The sequence below is a fragment of the Pecten maximus genome, chromosome 16, assembly GCF_902652985.1.
Source record: "Pecten maximus chromosome 16, xPecMax1.1, whole genome shotgun sequence".
Lineage (NCBI taxonomy): Eukaryota > Metazoa > Mollusca > Bivalvia > Pectinida > Pectinidae > Pecten > Pecten maximus.
Window position 1 is genome coordinate 162,770 of NC_047030.1, and position 22,950 is coordinate 185,719.

At 35.4% G+C, this 22,950-nt stretch overlaps 2 protein-coding genes across 2 annotated transcripts in view; both read right to left on the minus strand.

Moving 5' to 3' along the window:
- LOC117345051 overlaps nucleotides 1-22,950 on the minus strand; it is a 50,758-nt gene that overhangs the window by 14,840 nt on the left and 12,968 nt on the right. The window contains exon 4 of the mRNA XM_033907995.1: nucleotides 13,435-13,728. Within this exon, the coding sequence (XP_033763886.1) occupies nucleotides 13,435-13,728 (294 nt within the window). The remainder of the gene's footprint in view (nucleotides 1-13,434; nucleotides 13,729-22,950) is intronic.
- LOC117345053 lies at nucleotides 19,471-22,620 on the minus strand. The gene is made up of 2 exons (XM_033907998.1): nucleotides 21,660-22,620; nucleotides 19,471-20,504 (listed from the first exon to the last, which is right to left on the minus strand). Exons 1-2 carry the CDS (start codon nucleotides 22,341-22,343, stop codon nucleotides 19,782-19,784), a joined length of 1,407 nt encoding a protein of 468 aa, XP_033763889.1. The 5' UTR covers nucleotides 22,344-22,620; the 3' UTR covers nucleotides 19,471-19,781.

Consider the following 22,950-nt stretch of genomic DNA (forward strand, 5'->3'; position numbering starts at 1 on the left):
ATAGGGCACCACATCTTCGATACGGGGCCCTAATAAACCAGGTTATTTATTAAACAAAATTACAGTTAACCTGGTTATTGCTACAAATTCAAATCAATCAGGTTATAAGATTAACCAGGTTATAAGTACAAACTTCAATGGGAAATTTATATAATTAACCAGGTTATTAGTACAAACTACAATAAGTTATATAATATTATATTCAACTTAGGTTATTAGTATAGGAGCAGTTGATGGTGATATCACGTCGGAAAACTAAGTAAGCACAAACATTTCATGTTATTAGATGATTTGTGCTGAATAAAGCCTTTTGAATAATGATAGGATTACATTCCTTTTCTAAAAAAAAAAGTAAATGACAATTTTAGACCTTTTAAATCCTTCAAACGAATTTAAATTGTTGAAGCAATCAAAGTTTCCAATTGAGAACAAGATCATTCATTGATAAGAAAATGTCAAAATTGTTTTGACTGCTAAAATCCAAAAGGGTCGATTACCTGGCATTTTGAAGCCGACCCAGGATGACCTTGACCGTTGACCTTTGAACTTGTGACCTTGAACTATGAGTTTGATCATTCTGTCAGTTAACTCTTGGTTTATTTCTTGACAACTTTGCATAATCGAATAGTGAACAGTTAAAAACAACAAAGATCCAGTATTTTCATGTTAATGTTAAAATCCAATATGGCCGCCTAACAGCCATTTTGAATTCGATTTGCATGAAATACTACACATCTGATCTAGGATGCATGAGGAATCATCAGTTCCAATTTGATACAAATCCTTTATCTCCTTCAATCATTTTTGTGCAGAAGAAAAAAAACGGACAGACGGACAGACAGACAGACGGACGGACGGACGGACGGACGGACGGACAACCTGATTACTATAACTATACTACTAATAATCATTTTGTATTTTCATATATATTCCGAGTGCGAGTGTAGCTACCTGGCTACTGCAGTATATCTTATCACAAAAATCCAGATTCTATATATTGTCTCTGTCGGAGAAGGTACAGTACAAATTACAACCACGACAGATGTGCCAGTTTTCTTAGTTTTAAAAATAAACGATCGCATTCCATTACGTACTGATTCGTGGATTCGAAACACATGAACTTCAATCAGTTATCGCAGTAGATATTGTGATTTTGTTGTCTGGCCAGGCTTGAATATCTTATCGTAAACAGTTTCGTCCTATGGCTAAAGAGAGACTTGTATATCAGGGTATATACGTCTCTGTCCTAAATAAACAAACACTTATTTCAGTGGGTCAACAAACAGATTTAAACTTTATAAGGAACTTTCCTTTAATTCGTGTTAATAGCTATTAATTTCTAGTGACAAACATCACACTTTGATGCTTCGTAAAACGCCCGGATTCAACAGGTGCCATTTTGATTGTGTGCTCGCTCACTACATGTACATAGAAATCAGGCAACTATAGTCGAAAAATGTAAGTTTGGAGTTGATAACACTTCGGTTCATAGTATGACATTTCGTGGCATCGCACAGTCAGGTAAACAGAAGGATCAGGTGATTGTTAAATATCGGACAAAATCTCATAAAATCTCGTGAAAAAAAGTTGTAAACAAAGGAAATGTTGTTAGCCAAAACCCTGGAGAGGATTATGAATTTGTTTGCACTTGGTTGTTATGCCATCTTTATTTCTAGTAGTTAAACTAGTGTCCCCTGGAAGGTAACGTCAGAATTTTCGCAGTTATCTCCCTTCAAATCAGTATTTTCAATATAAATTTGCAAAAATCGATGCAGGTGTAGATATTTACAAGACATTATTCTTATTGTTTATTCATAATAGTTCCTGAAATGTTCACAACATTATCAGCATAGTTAATACATTTCTGTGCACATCTACTTTGCATCACAGACTACAATGACGCGCCTTATACTTGGAACTAAGCGAGTCATTACCCCTAGTTACAGAAATTACCACCAGAGGTCTCAAATTCTGTACTTCCATCGAACAGAAATTAATACTGAATATACCTTTTTCATGTTATAGCACTTCATTTGTGGTCTTAATAGTTTTCATAAATGCATATATAGTTCACCTACATCATATATGAACCGAAAGAAACCGCAAAATGAACAGTGAAAGGAAATATAACGAAAACGAAAGTGAGAGATTGTGACGTCACAACTCGTAGGTGATCATCATATGGCAGGCGTAAACGCCTCCATAAAAAATCAATTTCTAATATATCTATAACATTTGAACCTCAATATATATGGTACCATCTTCCGTTCAGTGAGATTTTGGAGGTACAATTAGGTGAAATTTAAACAGATTTTTCTGAGATATACATGTAGCAAAAACAAACTTTAACTGTCAAAAGAAACAAGAGCTGTTGGAGAACAGCATAGTTCGTCTCGCAAATGTTTGTCAATAAATAATTAAAATATATTAATTGGAATGGTTTCGCATATTGCATTAATAATATTTATATTGTTTATTACTTCATCAGATTATGTTTTGTGAATTCATGCAATTTTCAAAACCATACCAATTTATATATATATAAATTATTTATTGACAAACATTTGGGAGATAAGCTATGCTGTTGTAGATTAAATAAAGATATTAAACACAAATGTAATTGCTTTTGGACATATTTCTTCAATTTTTTGACAACATATCCTAATGAGAGTTGTCTCCCTTGAAAAATGTGGACCAGTATAAATTGTCTATTGTGACGTTTTCATATTGTTTTATATTCAGTTTCACCCCAAGAAAGGATAGTGTAACTCCATAGGGACTCTTTTACCAAATATCAGCACCCTAGACTAGTACAATCATAAAGTGATGTGTTAAAAAGCTTTCAACATTTGCACGAAAATTTTTAAAACATGTGTTTTTTCCACAAAAAAAATATTTCAGTTTAACTCAGGAAAGGGAAAGTTTAACCCACACAGGGAACCTAATACCATGTATTACTATACCTTTCAACACTCACAATATAAACACAAAGTCTAAAGATTTAAAAACAAAAACAAAAAAACACAGATTTAAAAAGAAAAAAAACAATTTTTTTTAAAGTTTTACTCCTGGAAGGGATTGTCTTACTCCATAGGGACTCTATTGCCAAATATCAGCACCCTAGTACAATTATAAAGTGATGTATTAAAACCTCTTAACACTTAACCAAAAACTTAACGCAGAAATATTCTAAGTCCAAAAATTTGAAAGTTCTGTTTTTTTCCCCAAAAAAATCTTTTAGTTTAACTCCGGCAGGGGATAGTCTAACCCCAGAGGGACTCTATTGCCAATTATCAGCACCCTAGTACAATTATGAAGTGATGTATTAATACCTTTCAACACTTGCACCAAAAACTTAACGCAAAAATTTTCAAAAATCTGTTTTTTTTCCAAAAAGTCTTTTAGTTTAACTCCGGCAGGTGATAGTTTCACCCCCACAGGGACCATATTACCATAAATTACTATGCCTTTCAACACTTGCACCAAAAATTTAACATTTGGAAAACCAACGCCGACGCCGAAGCCGACGCCTCAGTGACGACATAAGCTCTCACTCTTCTTCGAAGAGACGAGCTAAAAAATGGCCACCTTTCAACCACCTGGTTTTCGGATCAGTCCCACTTGTTAACTACTTGTTAAATAACTTCCGTTCAAAATGTCCTAACAAAATGTATATCAATGAAAAGATGCAAGAAATGACCTTGACAATTGACCCATTAACCTTGACTTCCTGTAAATTTCCAGCTAATTTTAATTCAAATTGTCATAACAAAACTTTTATCAGTAAAGAAATACAAAATTTGACTTTAACTTTAATCTAATGACCTTGACCTTTGACCTTGATGTTTTGCCTCACCATGTGCATTAATTTGAGTTGAACATCTGGACCAAGTTTTCATGTAAATTAGTCAATAAATACCAATTATCGGTCAATAACAAAATCTTCTCTTGTACAGGTGGATGAGCGGACAGGCAGACAGTGTTTACTATATAGGGCACATGTATCTCCATACCAATAGTAAATCTGTATGAAATTCATTCCAATTCAAACTTTGACAGGCGGCTGAGTATATTATAGTCAGTGGGACATGTTACATACCTTTTAGGTTGTCCAAGTCAGTTGTCATCTCGTCTTGTCTCTGTTTTACGTCACAGATTTCCCCTAAAAAGACAAACAATATCTTATATATAAAGTGATAACAATGATCTATACACACCTGTCAAAGGTATGGTGATAACAAAGATCTATATACACACCTGTCAAAGGTATAATGATAACAAAGATATATATACACACCTGTCAAAGGTATAGTGATAACAAAGATCCATACACACCTGTCAAAGGTATAGTGATAACAAAGATCCATACACACCTGTCAAAGGTATAGTGATAACAAAGATCTATATACACACCTGTCAAAGGTATAGTGATAACAAAGATCTATACACACCTGTCAAAGGTATAGTGATAACAAAGATCCATACACACCTGTCAAAGGTATAGTGATAACAAAGATCCATACACACCAGTCAAAGGTATAGTGATAACAAGGATCCATACACACCAGTCAAAGGTATAGTGATAACAAAGATCCATACACACCTGTCAAAGGTATAGTGATAACAAAGATCCATACACACCTGTCAAAGGTATAGTGATAACAAAGATCTATACACACCTGTCAAAGGTATAGTGATAACAAAATCCATACACACCTGTCAAAGGTATAGTGATAACAAAGATATATACACACCTGTCTAGTGATAACAAAGATCTATATACACACCTGTCAAAGGTATAGTGATAACAAAGATCCATACACATCTGTCAAAGGTATAGTGATAACAAAGATCTATACACACCTGTCAAAGGTATAGTGATAACAAAATCCATACACACCTGTCAAAGGTATAGTGATAACAAAGATATATACACACCTGTCTAGTGATAACAAAGATCTATATACGCACCTGTCAAAGGTATAGTGATAACAAAGATCCATACACACCTGTCAAAGGTATAGTAATAACAAAGATCCATACACAACTGTCAAAGGTATAGTGATAACAAAGATCCATACACAACTGTCAAAGGTAAAGTGATAACAAAGATCCATACACACCTGTCAAAGGTATAGTGATAACAAAGATCCATACACACCTGTCAAATGTATAGTGATAACAAAGATATATACACACCTGTCAAAGGTGTAGTGATAACAAAGATCCATACACACCTGTCAAAGGTATAGTGATAACAAAGATCTATACACACCTGTCAAAGGTATAGTGATAACAAAGATCCATACACACCTGTCAAATGTATAGTGATAACAAAGATCCATACACACCTGTCAAAGGTATAGTGATGACAAAGATCCATACACAACTGTCAAAGGTATAGTGATAACAAAGATCCATACACATCTGTCAAAGGTATAGTGATAACAAAGATATATACACACCTGTCAAAGGTATAGTGATAACAAAGATCCATACACACCTGTCAAATGTATAGTGATAACAAAGATATATACACACCTGTCAAAGGTGTAGTGATAACAAAGATCCATACACACCTGTCAAAGGTATAGTGATAACAAAGATCTATACACACCTGTCAAAGGTATAGTGATAACAAAGATCCATACACACCTGTCAAAGGTATAGTGATGACAAAGATCCATACACACCTGTCAAAGGTATAGTGATAACAAAGATCCATACACACCTGTCAAAGGTATAGTGATAACAAAGATCCATACACACCTGTCAAAGGTATAGTGATAACAAAGATCCATACACACCTGTCAAAGGTATAGTGATAACAAAGATCCATTCATTTGTCTTTTATACCTTCATTTTTGGCTGAAGTTTGTTTCATGTCACTGACATCTTTCTTCACAGCTTCAACATCACCACTCACAGCATCAACAGTGCCTGTCAAAATGTTAAATGACAGTACTACAGGAGGCGCTAGTCAGATGTAAAGGTTATATTTGAAATAAAGCAAGAATAGAAATTAAACTGATATCAACATGATGAAACATTTCTACTTAAGTGTGTCAAACCAACTGGACAAAATGGTTTTCACAGTCCTGATGAATGTAATGGTTTAGACTGTTCCGATGTACATAATGGTTTTAACCATCTTCAATGCAAGTTTCAAACTGACTTCTACTTAAGTAGTTAAACATTTCTAATTTCAAACATTTTAATTTTTTTTCCAAACCAACTTCTACTTAGGTACATGTCGTTAACATTCATACTTTAAACCAACTTTTATACTTAAGTAGTTCAAAACTTGCATTTGTGTGTTTAAAACCGATGTATACCTAATAGGCCTAGGTATTAGAAAGGTCGAAACGATATGATACACATTTAGATACGCTATAAAAATACACAATATGTATTGAAAATACAGGAGTCTCTGCTACTTTTTTGTTGAAAGTGTGCAATGTGTTTCAATATCTTGTAAAAAATTGCTTATTCCTTTCTATTTTGATCTTAGAATAATATCAAAATTTAGATTGACGACTTTTAAAAATTATTACTTTTTTATTCAACAAAGACATCATTTTTTTAAGGAGAATTATTTCAAAATTAGGTATCAATTCCATCTATTTTAATAGATCCAATATCAATATTAACAATAAACTGTATATAAATATACGGTTATCTATGTCTGTTGTCACACGTGTACAATCATTTTATGTTAGAACATCCTACATATCAAACCTCTTAGGTTATCTATGTCTGTTGTCAAGTTTACAATCATTTTATGTTAGAACATCCTATATGTCCTACCTCTTAGGTTATCTATGTCTGTTGTCACACATGTACAATAATTTTATGTTAGAACATCCTACATATCCTACCTCTTAGGTTATCTATGTCTGTTGTCACACATGTACAATCATTTTATGTTAGAACATCCTACATGTCCTACCTCTTAGGTTATATATGTCTGTTGTCACACATGTACAATAATTTTATGTTAGAACATCCTACATATCCTACCTCTTAGGTTATCTATGTATGTTGTCATGTGTGTACAATCATTTTATGTTAGAACATCCTACATATCCTACCTCTTAGGTTATCTATGTCTGTTGTCACATGTGTACAATCATTTTATGTTAGAACATCCTACATATCAAACCTCTTAGGTTATCTATGTCTGTTGTCAAGTTTACAATCATTTTATGTTAGAACATCCTATATGTCCTACCTCTTAGGTTATCTATGTCTGTTGTCACACATGTACAATAATTTTATGTTAGAACATCCTACATATCCTACCTCTTAGGTTATCTATGTCTGTTGTCACACGTGTACAATCATTTTATGTTAGAACATCCTACATGTCCTACCTCTTAGGTTATATATGTCTGTTGTCACACATGTACAATAATTTTATGTTAGAACATCCTACATATCCTACCTCTTAGGTTATCTATGTCTGTTGTCATGTGTGTACAATCATTTTATGTTAGAACATCCTACATATCCTACCTCTTAGGTTATATATGTCTGTTGTCACACATGTACAATAATTTTATGTTAGAACATCCTACATATCCTACCTCTTAGGTTATCTATGTCTGTTGTCACACGTGTACAATCATTTTATGTTAGAACATCCTACATGTCCTACCTCTTAGGTTATATATGTCTGTTGTCACACATGTACAATAATTTTATGTTAGAACATCCTACATATCCTACCTCTTAGGTTATCTATGTCTGTTGTCATGTGTGTACAATCATTTTATGTTAGAACATCCTACATATCCTACCTCTTAGGTTATATATGTCTGTTGTCACACATGTACAATAATTTTATGTTAGAACATCCTACATATCCTACCTCTTAGGTTATCTATGTCTGTTGTCATGTGTGTACAATCATTTTATGTTAGAACATCCTACATATCCTACCTCTTAGGTTACCTATGTCTGTTGTCACATGTGTACAAACATTTTATGTTAGAACATCCTACATATCCTACCATTTAGGTTATATATGTCTGTTGTCACACGTGTACAATCATTTTATGTTAGAACATCCTACATATCCTACCTCTTAGGTTATCTGTCTGTTGTCACTCGTGTACAATCATTTTATGTTAGAACATCCTACATATCCTACCTCTTAGGTTATCTATGTCTGTTGTCAAGTTTACAATCATTTTATGTTAGAACATCCTACATCCTACATATCCTACCTCTTAGGTTATCTATGTCTGTTGTCAAGTTTACAATCATTTTTTGTTAGAATATCCTACACATCCTACCTCTTAGGTTATCTATGTCTGTTGTCACCTGTACAATCATTTCATCTTCGAACATCCTACATATCCTACCTCTTAGGTTATCTATGTCTGTTGTCATGTGTGTACAATCATTTTATGTTAGAACATCCTACATATCCTACCTCTTAGGTTATCTATGTCTGTTGTCATGAGTGTACAATCATTTCATCTTAGACCATCCTACATATCATACCTCTTAGGTTATCTATGTCTGTTGTCAAGTTGACAATCATTTTATGTTAGAACATCCTACATATCCTACCTCTTAGGTTATCTATGTCTGTTGTCACTCGTGTACAATCATTTTATGTTAGAACATCCTACATATCATACCTCTTAGGTTATCTATGTCTGTTGTCACACATGTACAATCATTTTATGTTAGAACATCCTACATATCATACCTCTTAGGTTATCTATGTCTGTTGTCAAGTTTACAATCATTATATGTTAGAACATCCTACATATCCTACCTCTTAGGTTATCTATGTCTGTTGTCACCTGTGTACAATCATTTTATGTTAGAACATCCTACATATCCTACCTCTTAGGTTATCTATATCTGTTGTCACACATGTACAATCATTTTATGTTAGAACATCCTTCATATCCTACCATTTAGGTTATCTATGTCTGTTGTCACACGTGTACACTCATTTTATGTTAGAACATCCTTCATATCCTACCATTTAGGTTATCTATGTCTGTTGTCACACGTGTACAATAATTTTATGTTAGAACATCCTACATATCCTACCTCTTAGGTTATCTATATCTGTTGTCACACGTGTACAATAATTTTATGTTAGAACATCCTACATATCCTACCTCTTAGGTTATCTATGTCTGTTGTCACACGTGTACAATCATTTTATGTTAGAACATCCTACCTCTTAGGTTATCTATCACTACTGCCCAGCAAAGTCATTACAAATCTATTACAAACCCATTACAAACCCATTAAAAACACTGTTTCCATTAAAATTGGCCATTATTTCTCGTTTCCTTTTTTGGGACAAACCTGGAGTTAAGTAATGTAATGGGCATTATTTTTCTAAATTTCAATTACTTTCCTATTAATATTTTCTTTGTAATGGTCATTAACAAAATAATGGCCATTACTTCATGTTTTGTATTTTTCTTAATGGCCTTTATTTTGTTTGTAATGGCCATTAGAGTGGAGTCATCATAATGTTATGGCCATTACTAACTGTGGATTTTATGTACTCCCATAACATTTTCCATTTAATGCCCACAACAAATTATGATCACAATGCAATTGCCATAACTTATTGGTAACTTCATGCAATGCCCATTACATTTTCCATTTAATGGCCATAACAAATTAGGGTCACAATGTAATGGCCATTACTTATTGGTACCTTCATGTAATGCCCATTACATTTTCCATTTAAAGACCATAACAAATTATGGTCATAATGCAATAGCCATTATACTGAATGGTGCCTTTATGTAATGCCATTACATTTTTTTATTCTGATGTGCAATTCCTCATAAGTAACATTTTTTTCATGTAATGGCCATTACAATTGTTACAAATATCACCACATCATATTGTAATACATAATTATGACAATATTCAATATACTACCATGAATTGTTGGCCTTAAATTAATGTATTATTTCAGTATCTTATTTTTTATTATATTGTTATTGTTTAATTCCATGTCTATATTACAATTTTGTTGTTAGCTTTAAAGAGGAATAAGGAAACTGTACAGGCTTACTAAACCCCTTTACAATAAGAAAACTTCAAATTTCCCGTCAAATTTTCCCGCCAAATTTTTCCCGCCCAATAACTTCAAGCAGGAGAGTTCCAATACATGGCAGCCATGAGGCTTTTCTCACACATATGAACAACATGTTATTTTACAAATGAAGGGAAGTATTTATCTTTAATACCTGGTTCATGATTAATACAAGACTACCAGGAAATGATTTATTCAACTCTGGAAGTATGTCAACTTGTTTATAGGTAAGAATTAACTTACAACCAATCACCATGCATGTGACCTAAATTTACATAGTGTACATTATATTCAAACAGCTTTGCCATTTCTTAAATTGTATTGCCTATTTATCTAAATTTTACAAACACACATCATATGTACATTGAGAATTAATGCAATAATGAACATATATCACTCTTACATGTATCTGAAGAATATTAAAAGGATTTTGGGTCCACATGATTGTGTACAATACCCATTTTTGAAGCAGTTATAAATTTGAAACAAATGATGGATCAATTTGAATGCAATTTTTAATGGAAGGACTACAAGTACAAGGATATTGTCAAACATGCATAGTGATACAGTTCATGATGAACTTTGATGAAAATAAGTGGTAAAATGCATTTTCTAAATTTTCTGAATGCGTCTCATGTAATGGTTACATGTAGGTCCATTAATTTTGTATACCTGTATATATATATAATGGCCATTACACTTTTGTTTGTAAAAACGTAATGGCCATTACAATTATGTTGATCTCTGAACAGTTTTTGTACTTTAAAAGTAATGGTCATTATATTTGTAAAAATTATGGCCATTAAAGTGTATTTTCTTGTAATGGGTCTATTAGTTTTGTACACCTTTAATGGCCATTACACCTTTTCTGACGAAATGTAATGGCCATTACAGAGTACACTTCAGAAAGTAATGACACCGTTAATGGGCATTACAAAAATGGTTTTGCTCCAAACCTAATGGCCATTACATTACACCAAAACGTTTAATGCCCATTACACCATAAGGTTTAATGCCCATTACATTGAAAACTAGTTATTGATGGCCCTATTACATTGTAATGGCAATTACTTAGTGAAAACTTTAATGGGTTTGTAATGGGTTTGGCCATTACTTTAGGGGCCATTAAAGGTGTACAAAAGTAATCCCAACATATGTAATGGCTTTTTAATGGGTTTGTAATGGGCAATTTGACAGTAGTGTATGTCTGTTGTCACCTGTGTACAATAATTTTATGTTAGAACATCCTACATATCATACCTCTTAGGTTATCTATGTCTGTTGTCACTCGTGTACAATCATTTTATGTTAGAACATCCTACATATCATACCTCTTAGGTTATCTATGTCTGTTGTCACACGTGTACAATCATTTTATGTTAGAACATCCTACATATCATACCTCTTAGGTTATCTATGTCTGTTGTCATGTGTGTACAATCATTTTATGTTAGAACATCCTACATATCATACCTCTTAGGTTATCTATGTCTGTTGTCACTCGTGTACAATCATTTTATGTTAGAACATCCTACATATCATACCTCTTAGGTTATCTATGTCTGTTGTCACACGTGTACAATCATTTTATGTTAGAACATCCTACATATCCTACCTCTTAGGTTATCTATGTCTGTTGTCACACGTGTACAATCATTTTATGTTAGAACATCCTACATATCATACCTCTTAGGTTATATATGTCTGTTGTCACACGTGTACAATAATTTTATGTTAGAACATCCTACATATATCATACCTCTTGGGTTATCTATGTCTGTTGTCACACGTGTACAATCATTTTATGTTAGAACATCCTACATATCCTACCATTTAGGTTTTATATGTCTGTTGTCACACGTGTACAATAATTTTATGTTAGAACATCCTACATATCCTACCTCTTAGGTTATCTATGTCTGTTGTCACACATGTACAATAATTTTATGTTAGAACATCCTACATATCATACCTCTTAGGTTATCTATGTCTGTTGTCAAGTTTACAATCATTTTATGTTAGAACATCCTACATATCCTACCTCTTAGGTTATCTATGTCTGTTGTCACCTGTGTACAATCATTTTATGTTAGAACATCCTACATATCCTACCTCTTAGGTTATCTATGTCTGTTGTCACACGTGTACAATAATTTTATGTTAGAACATCCTACATATCATACCTCTTAGGTTATCTATGTCTGTTGTCACACGTGTACCATCATTTTATGTTAGAACATCCTACATATCATACCTCTTAGGTTATCTATGTCTGTTGTCACACCTGTACAATCATTTTATGTTAGAACATCCTACATATCCTACCTCTTAGGTTATATATGTCTGTTGTCACACGTGTACCATCATTTTATGTTAGAACATCCTACATATCATACCTCTTAGGTTATCTATGTCTGTTGTCACACCTGTACAATCATTTTATGTTAGAACATCCTACATATCCTACCTCTTAGGTTATATATGTCTGTTGGCACACATGTACAATAATTTTATGTTAGAACATCCTACATATCCTACCTCTTAGGTTATCTATGTCTGTTGTCACTCGTGTACAATCATTTTATGTTAGAACATCCTACATATCATACCTCTTAGGTTATCTATGTCTGTTGTCACACCTGTACAATCATTTTATGTTAGAACATCCTACATATCAAACCTCTTAGGTTATCTATGTCTGTTGTCACACCTGTACAATCATTTTATGTTAGAACATCCTACATATCATACCTCTTAGGTTATCTATGTCTGTTGTCACCTGTGTACAATCATTTTATGTTAGAACATCCTACATATCATACCTCTTAGGTTATCTGTCTGTTGTCACACGTGTACAATCATTTTATGTTAGAACATCTTACATATCCTACCTCTTAGGTTATCTATGTCTGTTGTCACTCGTGTACAATCATTTTACGTTAGAACATCCTACATATCCTACCTCTTAGGTTATCTATGTCTGTTGTCACTCGTGTACAATCATTTTATGTTAGAACATCCTACATATCCTACCTCTTAGGTTATATATGTCTGTTGTCATGTGTGTACAATTATTTCATCTTAAAACATCCTACATATCATACCTCTTAGGTTATCTATGTCTGTTGTCACACATGTCAATCATTTCATCTTAGAACATTCATTGAGTGATCTTTATTTGGTCTTACATGTAAGACTGGTTTTTCTACTGATTCAATCCTTCTTCTTTGCCTTTTGATCATTAAGCATTAAGTACCTACTGACCAAACATCATGGAAAATTTTAAAAGAAGATTTCTGAAGTTCTTCCCATCTCATATTTACCAGCACACTTATGACTGTCTGTTATACCTTTTATTGTCGATGAAAAATGTTTCAGGGTACTGACATCTTCCTTCACAGCAGTAACGTCTTTCCTAACAGCTCCAACTTCATCACTCACAGCAGTAACGTCTTTCCTAACAGCTCCAATGTCATCACTCACAGCAGTAACGTCTTTCCTAACAGCTCCAACGTCATCACTCACAGCAGTCACGTCTTTCCTAACAGCTCCAACTTCATCACTCACAGCAGTAACGTCTTTCCTAACATCACCAACTTCATCACTCACAGCACCAACATGATGACTCACATTATCAACAGTTCCTGTCAAAATGTTAAATAAAAACAGTTTTATTAATATTTCTATTACGTACATGTACCTTATTTGTCCTCTCCTGTAAACAGTATTTCTTGATCAAAATAGTAGAAGACAATTTTAAGCGACTAGGTACAACATGTATATGAACATTTTTGCTATGTGTACATATGATTAAAAATCATTAAAGGGTTCTTATTGAATTGATGCCAGACTGGTCTTCATTCCACTTTTCTCATCTTTTCTCTTTTCCTCTTACATCATTTGAAAACAATATTCACCTACAAATAAAAAAAGAGAGATCCATCAAGAACTCTGTCAAAAATGGTGATAATTGAAACTTTAACGGATAAAATCCAAGATGGATGTCTATTTTCTTGCTTATTTCAAAACTTACCATTGTCTTAACCACAGCATTGGATATCAGTAAAGCTTAATGGGGGTCAATACATAACAAGAGATCCCAGAGGGATCTTGGCGCCCACCATTGAATGATCTTCATAGGTTCCATGTCAGATTGATCTTTTCTCTACTTTTCCCTTCATTTTACTAATCTGTGCAAATCGAGACATCCCTCCAGTACTTTTCAAACAAGGGAATCCTAGCTATATAAGAAAGTTGAGATTTAACGATAATGGCTGTTTGTTTGCCAGGTTGTTTTCAGGACAGACTGGTCCAAAAATGCAATACAAGGAACCAAGGGGAACCTACTTATGAAATTTGAGAAAGATCCATTCAGTACTTTGAGAAATAGAGATAACAAACTTCAATTGTCAAAATCCAAGATGGCGGTCTGTCAGCCATGTTGTTTTCCGATTGGTCTCAAATTACAATATGCATAACTAGGCACCAAGGGAAACCTTCATATGAAATTTGAGAAAGATCCCTTCAGCACTTTCTCAGAAATAGCAATAACAAACTTCAATTGTCAAAATCCAAGATGGCTGCCTGTCGGCCATGTTGTTTTCCGATTGGTCTCAAAATGCAAAATGCATAACTAGGCACCAATGGAAACCTACATATGAAATTTGAGAAAGATCCCTTCAGTACTTTCTCAGAAATAGCGATAACAAACTTCAATGGTCAAAATCCAAGATGGCTACCTGTCGGCCATGTTGTTTTCCGATTGATCTCAAAACGCAATATGCATAACTAGGCACCTAAGGGGGCCTACATATGAAATTTGAGAAAGATCCCTTCAGTACTTTCTCAGAAATAGCGATAACAAACTTCAATTGTCAAAATCCAAGATGGCTGCCTGTCGGCCATTTTATTTTCCGATTGGTCTCAAAACGCAATATGCATAACTATGCACCAAGGGAAACCTACATATGAAATTTGAGAAAGATCCCTTCAGTACTTTCTCAGAAATAGCGATAACAAACTTCAATTGTCAAAATCCAAGATGGCTGCCTGTCGGCCATGTTGTTTTCCGATTGGTCTCAAAAGGCAATATGCATAACTAGGCACCAAGGGGAGCCTACATATGAAATTTGAGAATGATCCCTTCAGGACTTTCTCAGAAATAGCGATAACAAACTTCAATTGTCAAAATCCAAGATGGCTGCCTGTCGGCCATGTTGCTTTCCGATTGGTCTCAAAACGCAATATGCATAACTAGGCACCTAAGGGGAACCTACATATGAAATTTGATAATGATCCCTTCAGTACTTTCTCAGAAATAGTGATAACAAACTTCAATTGTCAAAATCCAAGATGGCTGCCTGTCGGCCATGTTGTTTTCCAATTAGTCTCAAAACGCAATATGCATAACAAGGCACCAAGGGGAAACTACATATGAAATTTGAGAAAGATCCCTTCAGCACTTTCTCCGAAATAACGATAACAAACTTCAATTGTCAAAATCCAAGATGGCTGCCTGTCAGCCATGTTGTTTTCCGATTGGTCTCAAAACGCAATATGCATAACTAGGCACCAAGGGGAACCTACATATGAAATTTGAGAAAGATCCCTTCAGTACTTTCTCAGAAATAGCGATAACAAACTTCAATTGTCAAAATCCAAGATGGCTGCCTGTCGGCCATGTTGTTTTCCGATTGGTCTCAAAACGCAATATGCATAACTAGGCACCAAGGGGAACCTACATATGAAATTTGAGAAAGATCCCTTCAGTACTTTCTCAGAAATAGCGATAACAAGAATTGTTTACGGACGGAGGGACGGACGGACGGACGGACGGACGACGGACCACGGACGCAGGGCGATTTGAATAGCCCACCATCTGATGATGGTGGGCTAATAAAATCTGGGTCAGATCACCAGTCTCAGATACCATGTATTACGTACCTCTAGATACATTAGTCATGTACATTAGGTTTGGTATACAATCTGGGTCAGATCACCAGTCTCAGATACCATGTATATTAAGTACCTCTAGATACATTAGGTTTGGTATACAATCTGGGTCAGATCACCAGTCTCAGATACCATGTATATTAAGTACCTCTAGATGCATTAAGTTTGGTATAAAATCTGGGTGAGATCACCAGTCTCAGATACCATGTATTAAGTACCTCTAGATACATTAGGTTTGGTATACAATCTGGGTCAGATCACCAGTCTCAGATACCATGTATATTAAGTACCTCTAGATACATTAGGTTTGGTATACAATCTGGGTCAGATCACCAGTCTCAGATACCATGTATTACTGCCGTGCTTGTCTCACCGTTGACGATTCTGCTCGTGTATTACCTTGCGCGGTTCACCTCTACCTTAGGTACATTGCGTCGTCTGTACGTGGTTGTCTAACTGTTAGGGCCTACAGATCTAATTTTAGTACAAGGGGCGGGGCCTAAATGAGCGCGACAACACACAATGGCGGCCATGAAACAAAACCTTTTGGGGAGAACATATATGAATGGCCAAACTACGGATAATTGTGCAAAGTCACGGATCGTTAAGCTGTATACAGAAGGCCTAAGTTTCCAGGAAATCAGTAAAAGAACTGGATTAACTAAAGGTGGGTGCCATAAGATCGTAAAAAACGTCATCGCGAGAAGAACAGTAGAAACTCCACATGTAAACAAACAAGCAAAGAAAGTGACAGACGAGGTTCTTCGCTACATAGAGTACGTGAAAATTAAAAAACCCAGCACATACAGTAAAGAAATAAGACAGCATTTACTACGAGATAATATATGCACAAATGAAAATGTACCTTCTGCGAGTCGTATCAGGCACGTAATTAAGAATGAACTGGGAATGACACGTAAGGTGATGCAGAGTGTACCAGCGGAAACTCGTACTGCTGCATACGAAAACCGATTAGACGCCTTCATCGCACATGTAATGAATTTTAAACCAGAACAGCTTCATTTCCTCGATGAGGCATCGGTTATAAGAACAGCCGGAAATAGAAGGTATGGCCACGCTTTTAAAGGGAGTCCTGCGGTTGAGATTCAGCGATATGCTTCGAACGCAACATATACTGTAAATCTTTCGTGTGGTTATTTTGGTGTCGACTATTTCGACATCTTAAATGGAGCTTCGAATGCCATGGAGATGCTCACCTTTTTTGATGAACTGATGCAGGAGACTAACCAGCTGGGAAACCCAGTGCTAGCCTATGGTGATTGTGTAATAATGGACAACTGCGGATTCCATCATAACCGTCTTGGTGAACAACTGTTGAGAAACCTGCTTAATGCCAGAAACATCACCTTATTATTTCAGCCACCATACAGTCCTGAACTCAATATTTGTGAATATGTCTTTCATTTGATGAGGAATAATTTGAGGGAAAATGCAGAGTTTACTTATGCCTTCACCGAGTTAGCCATAGTAAATGCATTAAACAGAATTGAGGATTCAACTATGCCAAACTTAATAGAGAACTGTGGATATGTGTGACTTTATTACTGTGGAGTACATGTAAATATTATAGGCCCAAGTTGTTGCATGTATTGTATAGACTTTGATTTTTAATGCACTTTTAGGTTGCAGGTAATAAAAACAATTTAGTAAACTGATTACTATCCAGAACCAATGCTTACTGAACTATATGATGAATGATAAGATACTAGTATTTTCTGAAATACAGGCCTAGTATACACATGGCATACATGTATGTAGATTGGTTGTCACTGTGGTTCTGCTTATATGAATACTAAAACATTATTTTTTTAAACTGATTTGACAGGTACATGTACAGTAGATACAGTTTGTGTTTGAGAACAGGTACATTTGTATATATAGGCCTACAGATATCAAAAAAGAAATAGAGATCTACAAGTCTGACCTATTTGTACTTAGTAAATGCTGGGGGGGGGGGGGGGGGGGGGGGGGGGGGGGGGATCGTGGACTAGTTGAACAAAATGTATTGTACATGTACATGTGATGAAATGGTTTATATTTTAGCATAAACAAAATGTCTCATTTTTGCCTTAATGAGTTAATAGCGAAGGAGCAAATTAAAATACTTCAACATAAACACTCGATTTCCAGCACTTGTACATGTTTTACTTTACCGTATACAGTATAGTAATATACTGCCTAGCTACACCAATCCATTCAAATTTAGCTTTTGATTTAACTTTAACTCACTATTCTATTTCTCCAATTAACATTTGATCTTTAAATTAATGTGACAGATGTCCGACTCTCTGCCTCCATTTCATTAATATCATAAATAATAGTGATATCATTCAATTCTGTTCCATGAGAAGTACAGAGGGCACTTTGGTGCATGACCTGAAGTTCATGTTAGGTCATCATTAAAAGATGTTTTTTGTAGCCCCCCCCCCCCCCCCCCCCCCCCCCCCCCCCCCCCCCCCCCCCCCCCCCCCCCCCCCCGACTCAATTTTGTTTCAGTAGGTTGGTAGACATTTCTTTTTGGAAAGGTCGGATTTCTGTATCAAACAGTAAATTAAAGTGATTTTGCAGCGAAATTAAAAATGTTATTGGAAGTTACAAAAAAAGTTTGAGTATAGGTGCCATTTTAAGTGAGTTGGTCGGGAAACTGCAAACAGTTTTTTAATGATGCCCCGACTGGTATGAAGATCATAATTTAACTCCACCACTCGTTGCATCCATATTTATAGTTTAAATACAACCCTTTATATTATTATAAGCCGTGTGCTTTTCAAAGATATCAGTGACTGGTCTAATGCAGTGTATATAGTTTCCAAGAAATTAAACAATGACAAGAGCCCCAATAGGCCTGAATCGCTCACCTGTCATTCAAACACATTTTAAATTGTGATTTAAAAAGTGGGTCAAGGTCAAATTTATTTGACAACTATATGTCCTTGGACTGTGGACTTCTTCCAAGGAATTCGAAGGTTCATGTATAACACATCACCTATTGCAATTCTATGCTTTTTGGATGTTGTTTGATAATTTGACACCAGTGACCTTGAAAATAGGTCAAGGTCATTTACTTTCTCCAACTTTGTAGAGCTTCAGGCTACTTATAAGTACAGGCAACAAATCATGATCCTACACCTACTCAGGCTACTGGTTCTTCAGAAGTCATTTGAATAGTTGACAGACTGATGAGGGACGCTGTGCCACTATCCTTAAATAAATACCATAGTTAACCGACTCAAAACGCCGTTATAAATAATGCAAAACAAATGGCCGCGCCATGGCATAAGATCACTTGCAATTTGGGCTGGTGAGATTGAAATGAAAGCCTTGAATGATGATTCAACATCATTTCAATATTGAAGCCCCTCATAGATTCATACATAAGAGAAAATCTTTTCATTACAGTGAATCATTTTTTAAATTTAATCAGTGTTGAACATCACTTGAATGTAACCAATTTGGTACATATTATCAACCAAAATATCAACAGATAAAATCAACTTTCAAAGTTAATGAATATTTCTGATGTGAACTGTTTATACCTTGTTTTACAGTCAGTTGTAAAATGTCTTCAACAACACGCATTTATTTAACTATGAAAAAGTTTTGCTGTATTACTGATACAAGTTAAAATTATAAGAATCAAAACAATTGAACCATGTCCCGAGTATTACATATCCGACCAGGATGTTGAACACAAGTGGGGAATAACAGGTTTTTGTTCAGTTCATCAAGATAAATGTACATGCACAGGTGAGGATGGAGGTGATGTTCCTCCCTCGGGCAGTGGAGGCAATGGACTTGGTGCACGTGGGTTTTCTTTGGGTAATGGAGGGAATATTTCCAATTCTGGTGGGGGTGTTGACACAGTACTGCTGCTCCCGTAGGGACGAGGACACCACATGTTATAACCATGATATGGTGAAGAAAACTGCGGAGATCCACCATATACATCATACATAGCACTGTTGTATGGACTTACTGGAGTGTTCAAACTTATTGGAGAATATGGATATATGGCCGGCCACATCGAATGTATAGGCTGTGAACCTACTGTCGTTGGCTGTTGAGGTGTACACTGCCATTGATGGGGGGTGCCTGCTTGAGATGGGAGCTGCAGCTGCGGAGTGGTACCTTCTGTGGAGACATCTTTTACCTCAAATTTTGATGATACTTGCATTTTGCCTTTAGCTATTAAATCGTCAAGTTCTTCAGCAGACATGCTGTGCAAATTTGGCGGTATTTTGCCATTTGTGGCAATTTTAAGAAATCGAACATCTTTAAGCAATTTCTGCAAGCCTTCCTTTCCGATATACTTATTTTTCAACTGCAGTTGAGGTCGAACTTGCCGGACGAAATTTGTTGTATTGGTCTCGAGGAAAGTTTTCAGGCTCTTTATTCTGTCCTCATTGCTATGTAGTTCTTTCTCCAAATTACCAATTTCTTTTTCCATCTGGAATTTAAATAAAGGAATGATAAGAATTAAGATATAGATTTAGATGAGGGGTTGCTTATTAGTCCCCTACCAGCAAAGCCATGTGGGACTATTAGTTCACCTGCCGTCTTACGGTCTTTGTTAAAGTTATTACTTAATATTTAAATATTGTCAGTCCATCACCAAAGCAATATACCAGCATGTCAAATTGTCTGACAACCTCGGGTTGGGAAAACTTCTTTCATAGCACCCCTCCTTTTTTTGGGTCGATACGTATTAGACATGTGCCTACTGGCACTTACATTTATAGCAAAATCTTAACCTTAAAAAAAAAAACTTGATTACTTCTCAACTCGGTCTATCTTCATGTGATAATATTGATACCAATCAGTCAAATCAAAACCATATTTTATATTTATTTGAAAGTGTCACATGTACACAGATTAATTCCAGCCATTGCCCATTACAAGCTTACAAGACATTTTATGTCATTAAATATATTGACAACTTGTGTACATGTACATGTTGTTATCCTAATTACATATATATGTATATATAATTAGCCCCTCCCCCAGCCAAGTGTCGTAACGCTAATTAAAATGAATGTTAACTGTCGTGTGAATTGCTTGTGTCAAATCAGAGATAGAGAGGTAGAGACCGAGGCTTGATCTGCTGATCAATAGTTGACAATTTCAAGATTTCAATTAAACAATGACTTTGACCACTAATTAATGACATTAATTACATAATTTAATTATTTAATATATATATATATATCCTTGCTATGGCCAAATTAAATTTAGTATATTGCTAAATGTACATGTTTTTTTCCCCAATTCCCCTTCAATATTTTGAAAATCAGAATAGCTGCTTCATTTCGATTCATTTTGTTTAAATCTAGATATTAGAAATCAGATATTTTTTCAAATACATGTAAATAATCCAAATAATTACCCAACATTTCAATTTCTTAGTTCCAATATAAACACTGGTTAATATATTATGTCGAGGAACTGGATGCAAATCGGCTTTCTCTAGATTATTATTTTTTAAATGTGCATTGGTTCAGAGACATATAGGCCTATATGGTTTAGGTCACTTTTTTTACGTTTAACTTTTAGCCGAGACAAAAATCAATGCAATCACGCTAAAAAAATATCAGATATACACTACCTCCATAATGGCTTGTTTGTATTCCTTGTGTTTGTGGAGGTTACCGCAATGCTTGAAACCCTCACAAATATCGTATGGACACGACTCCCCTCCCCTGTTGCCGTGTGCCTTGTGGCCTCGTCGATGACATCTATCACACATTGTTTTCGTAAGTACCCCTCTATGGGCTGGTAATGGTGCCAGTGGTTCTATTGGAGGTGTCCGCATGTCTTTCAGTTCATTTTTTTTGTGAACAAGTAAAATAGTGAACGTCTCTCTCTCGTCCTCTAATTTGCCGATTTCAGTGTCGATAAATGGTTTTTTGGCAGGTGTGCATTCTCCATCAGATGGGTCCATGCCCGATATGGCGGCCATGTCAGTCTCCGTCACCGGGTTATCATCATGCACGCGATCGTTAATTTTCTTTGAAAAATGCAACTTTTTAGGCTGTTTCACTTTGGGACTCCGAGTGTCAATTTCATCTTTCATTTTTAGTTTAGTTTCGGGGGTCTGTAGATTCAGAATTTTGCTGATAAGCATGCGTTTGTACACATCCGGAATATCCATACCTCTAACCTCCCATGGCCGGAGGAATTTCAAAGTCTGCATACTCGTAACGGCTAATCTAAAGAGTTCTTTTTTATAAGGCAATAGTCCCGGGTCAATAGAGCTGATAAATGTATCAGCAGTCTTGTCCGGATCCATGTCGACGGTTTTTGATGAAGTAAACCAAGATCTTGCGCCAATTGTCGCCACTCTGACAACCTGAAGTTACCCGCCAATACTCGGAACTCATCGGACAACTACCCACGCACGCCTCGAGCTCCGGGAGCTCCGGGTCGGGGTTCCGGACGCAGTGCTATAATTAGACAACTGCGTCAATATTACGTCACTGTTAGTTAGTCAGGCAATGTACCTGAGGTAGTTGTGAACCGCGCAAGCTAATACGCAAACAGAATCGTCAACGGTGAGACAAGCACGACAGTAAGTACCTCTAGATACATTAGGTTTGGTGTAATATCTGGGTCAGATCACCAGTCTCAGATACCATGTATTAAGTACCTCTAGATACATTAGGTTTGGTATACAATCTGGGTCAGATCACCACTCTCAGATACCATGTATTAAGTACCTCTCGATACATTAGTCATGTACATTAGGTTTGGTATACAATCTGGGTCAGATCACCAGTCTCAGATACCATGTATTACGTACCTCTAGATACATTAGTCATGTACATTAGGTTTGGTATACAATCTGGGTCAGATCACCAGTCTCAGATACCATGTATTAAGTACCTCTATATAATATA

Bases quoted from the DNA above. Each gene is read 5' to 3' on its own strand.
- LOC117345053 (XM_033907998.1), bottom strand. From the start codon at position 22,343: ATGGATCCGGACAAGACTGCTGATACATTTATCAGCTCTATTGACCCG. The intron at 20,505-21,659 runs GTAGTGTATATC...TTTAAATTCCAG, and splicing joins ACAAACAAGCCATTATGGAG to ATGGAAAAAGAAATTGGTAA.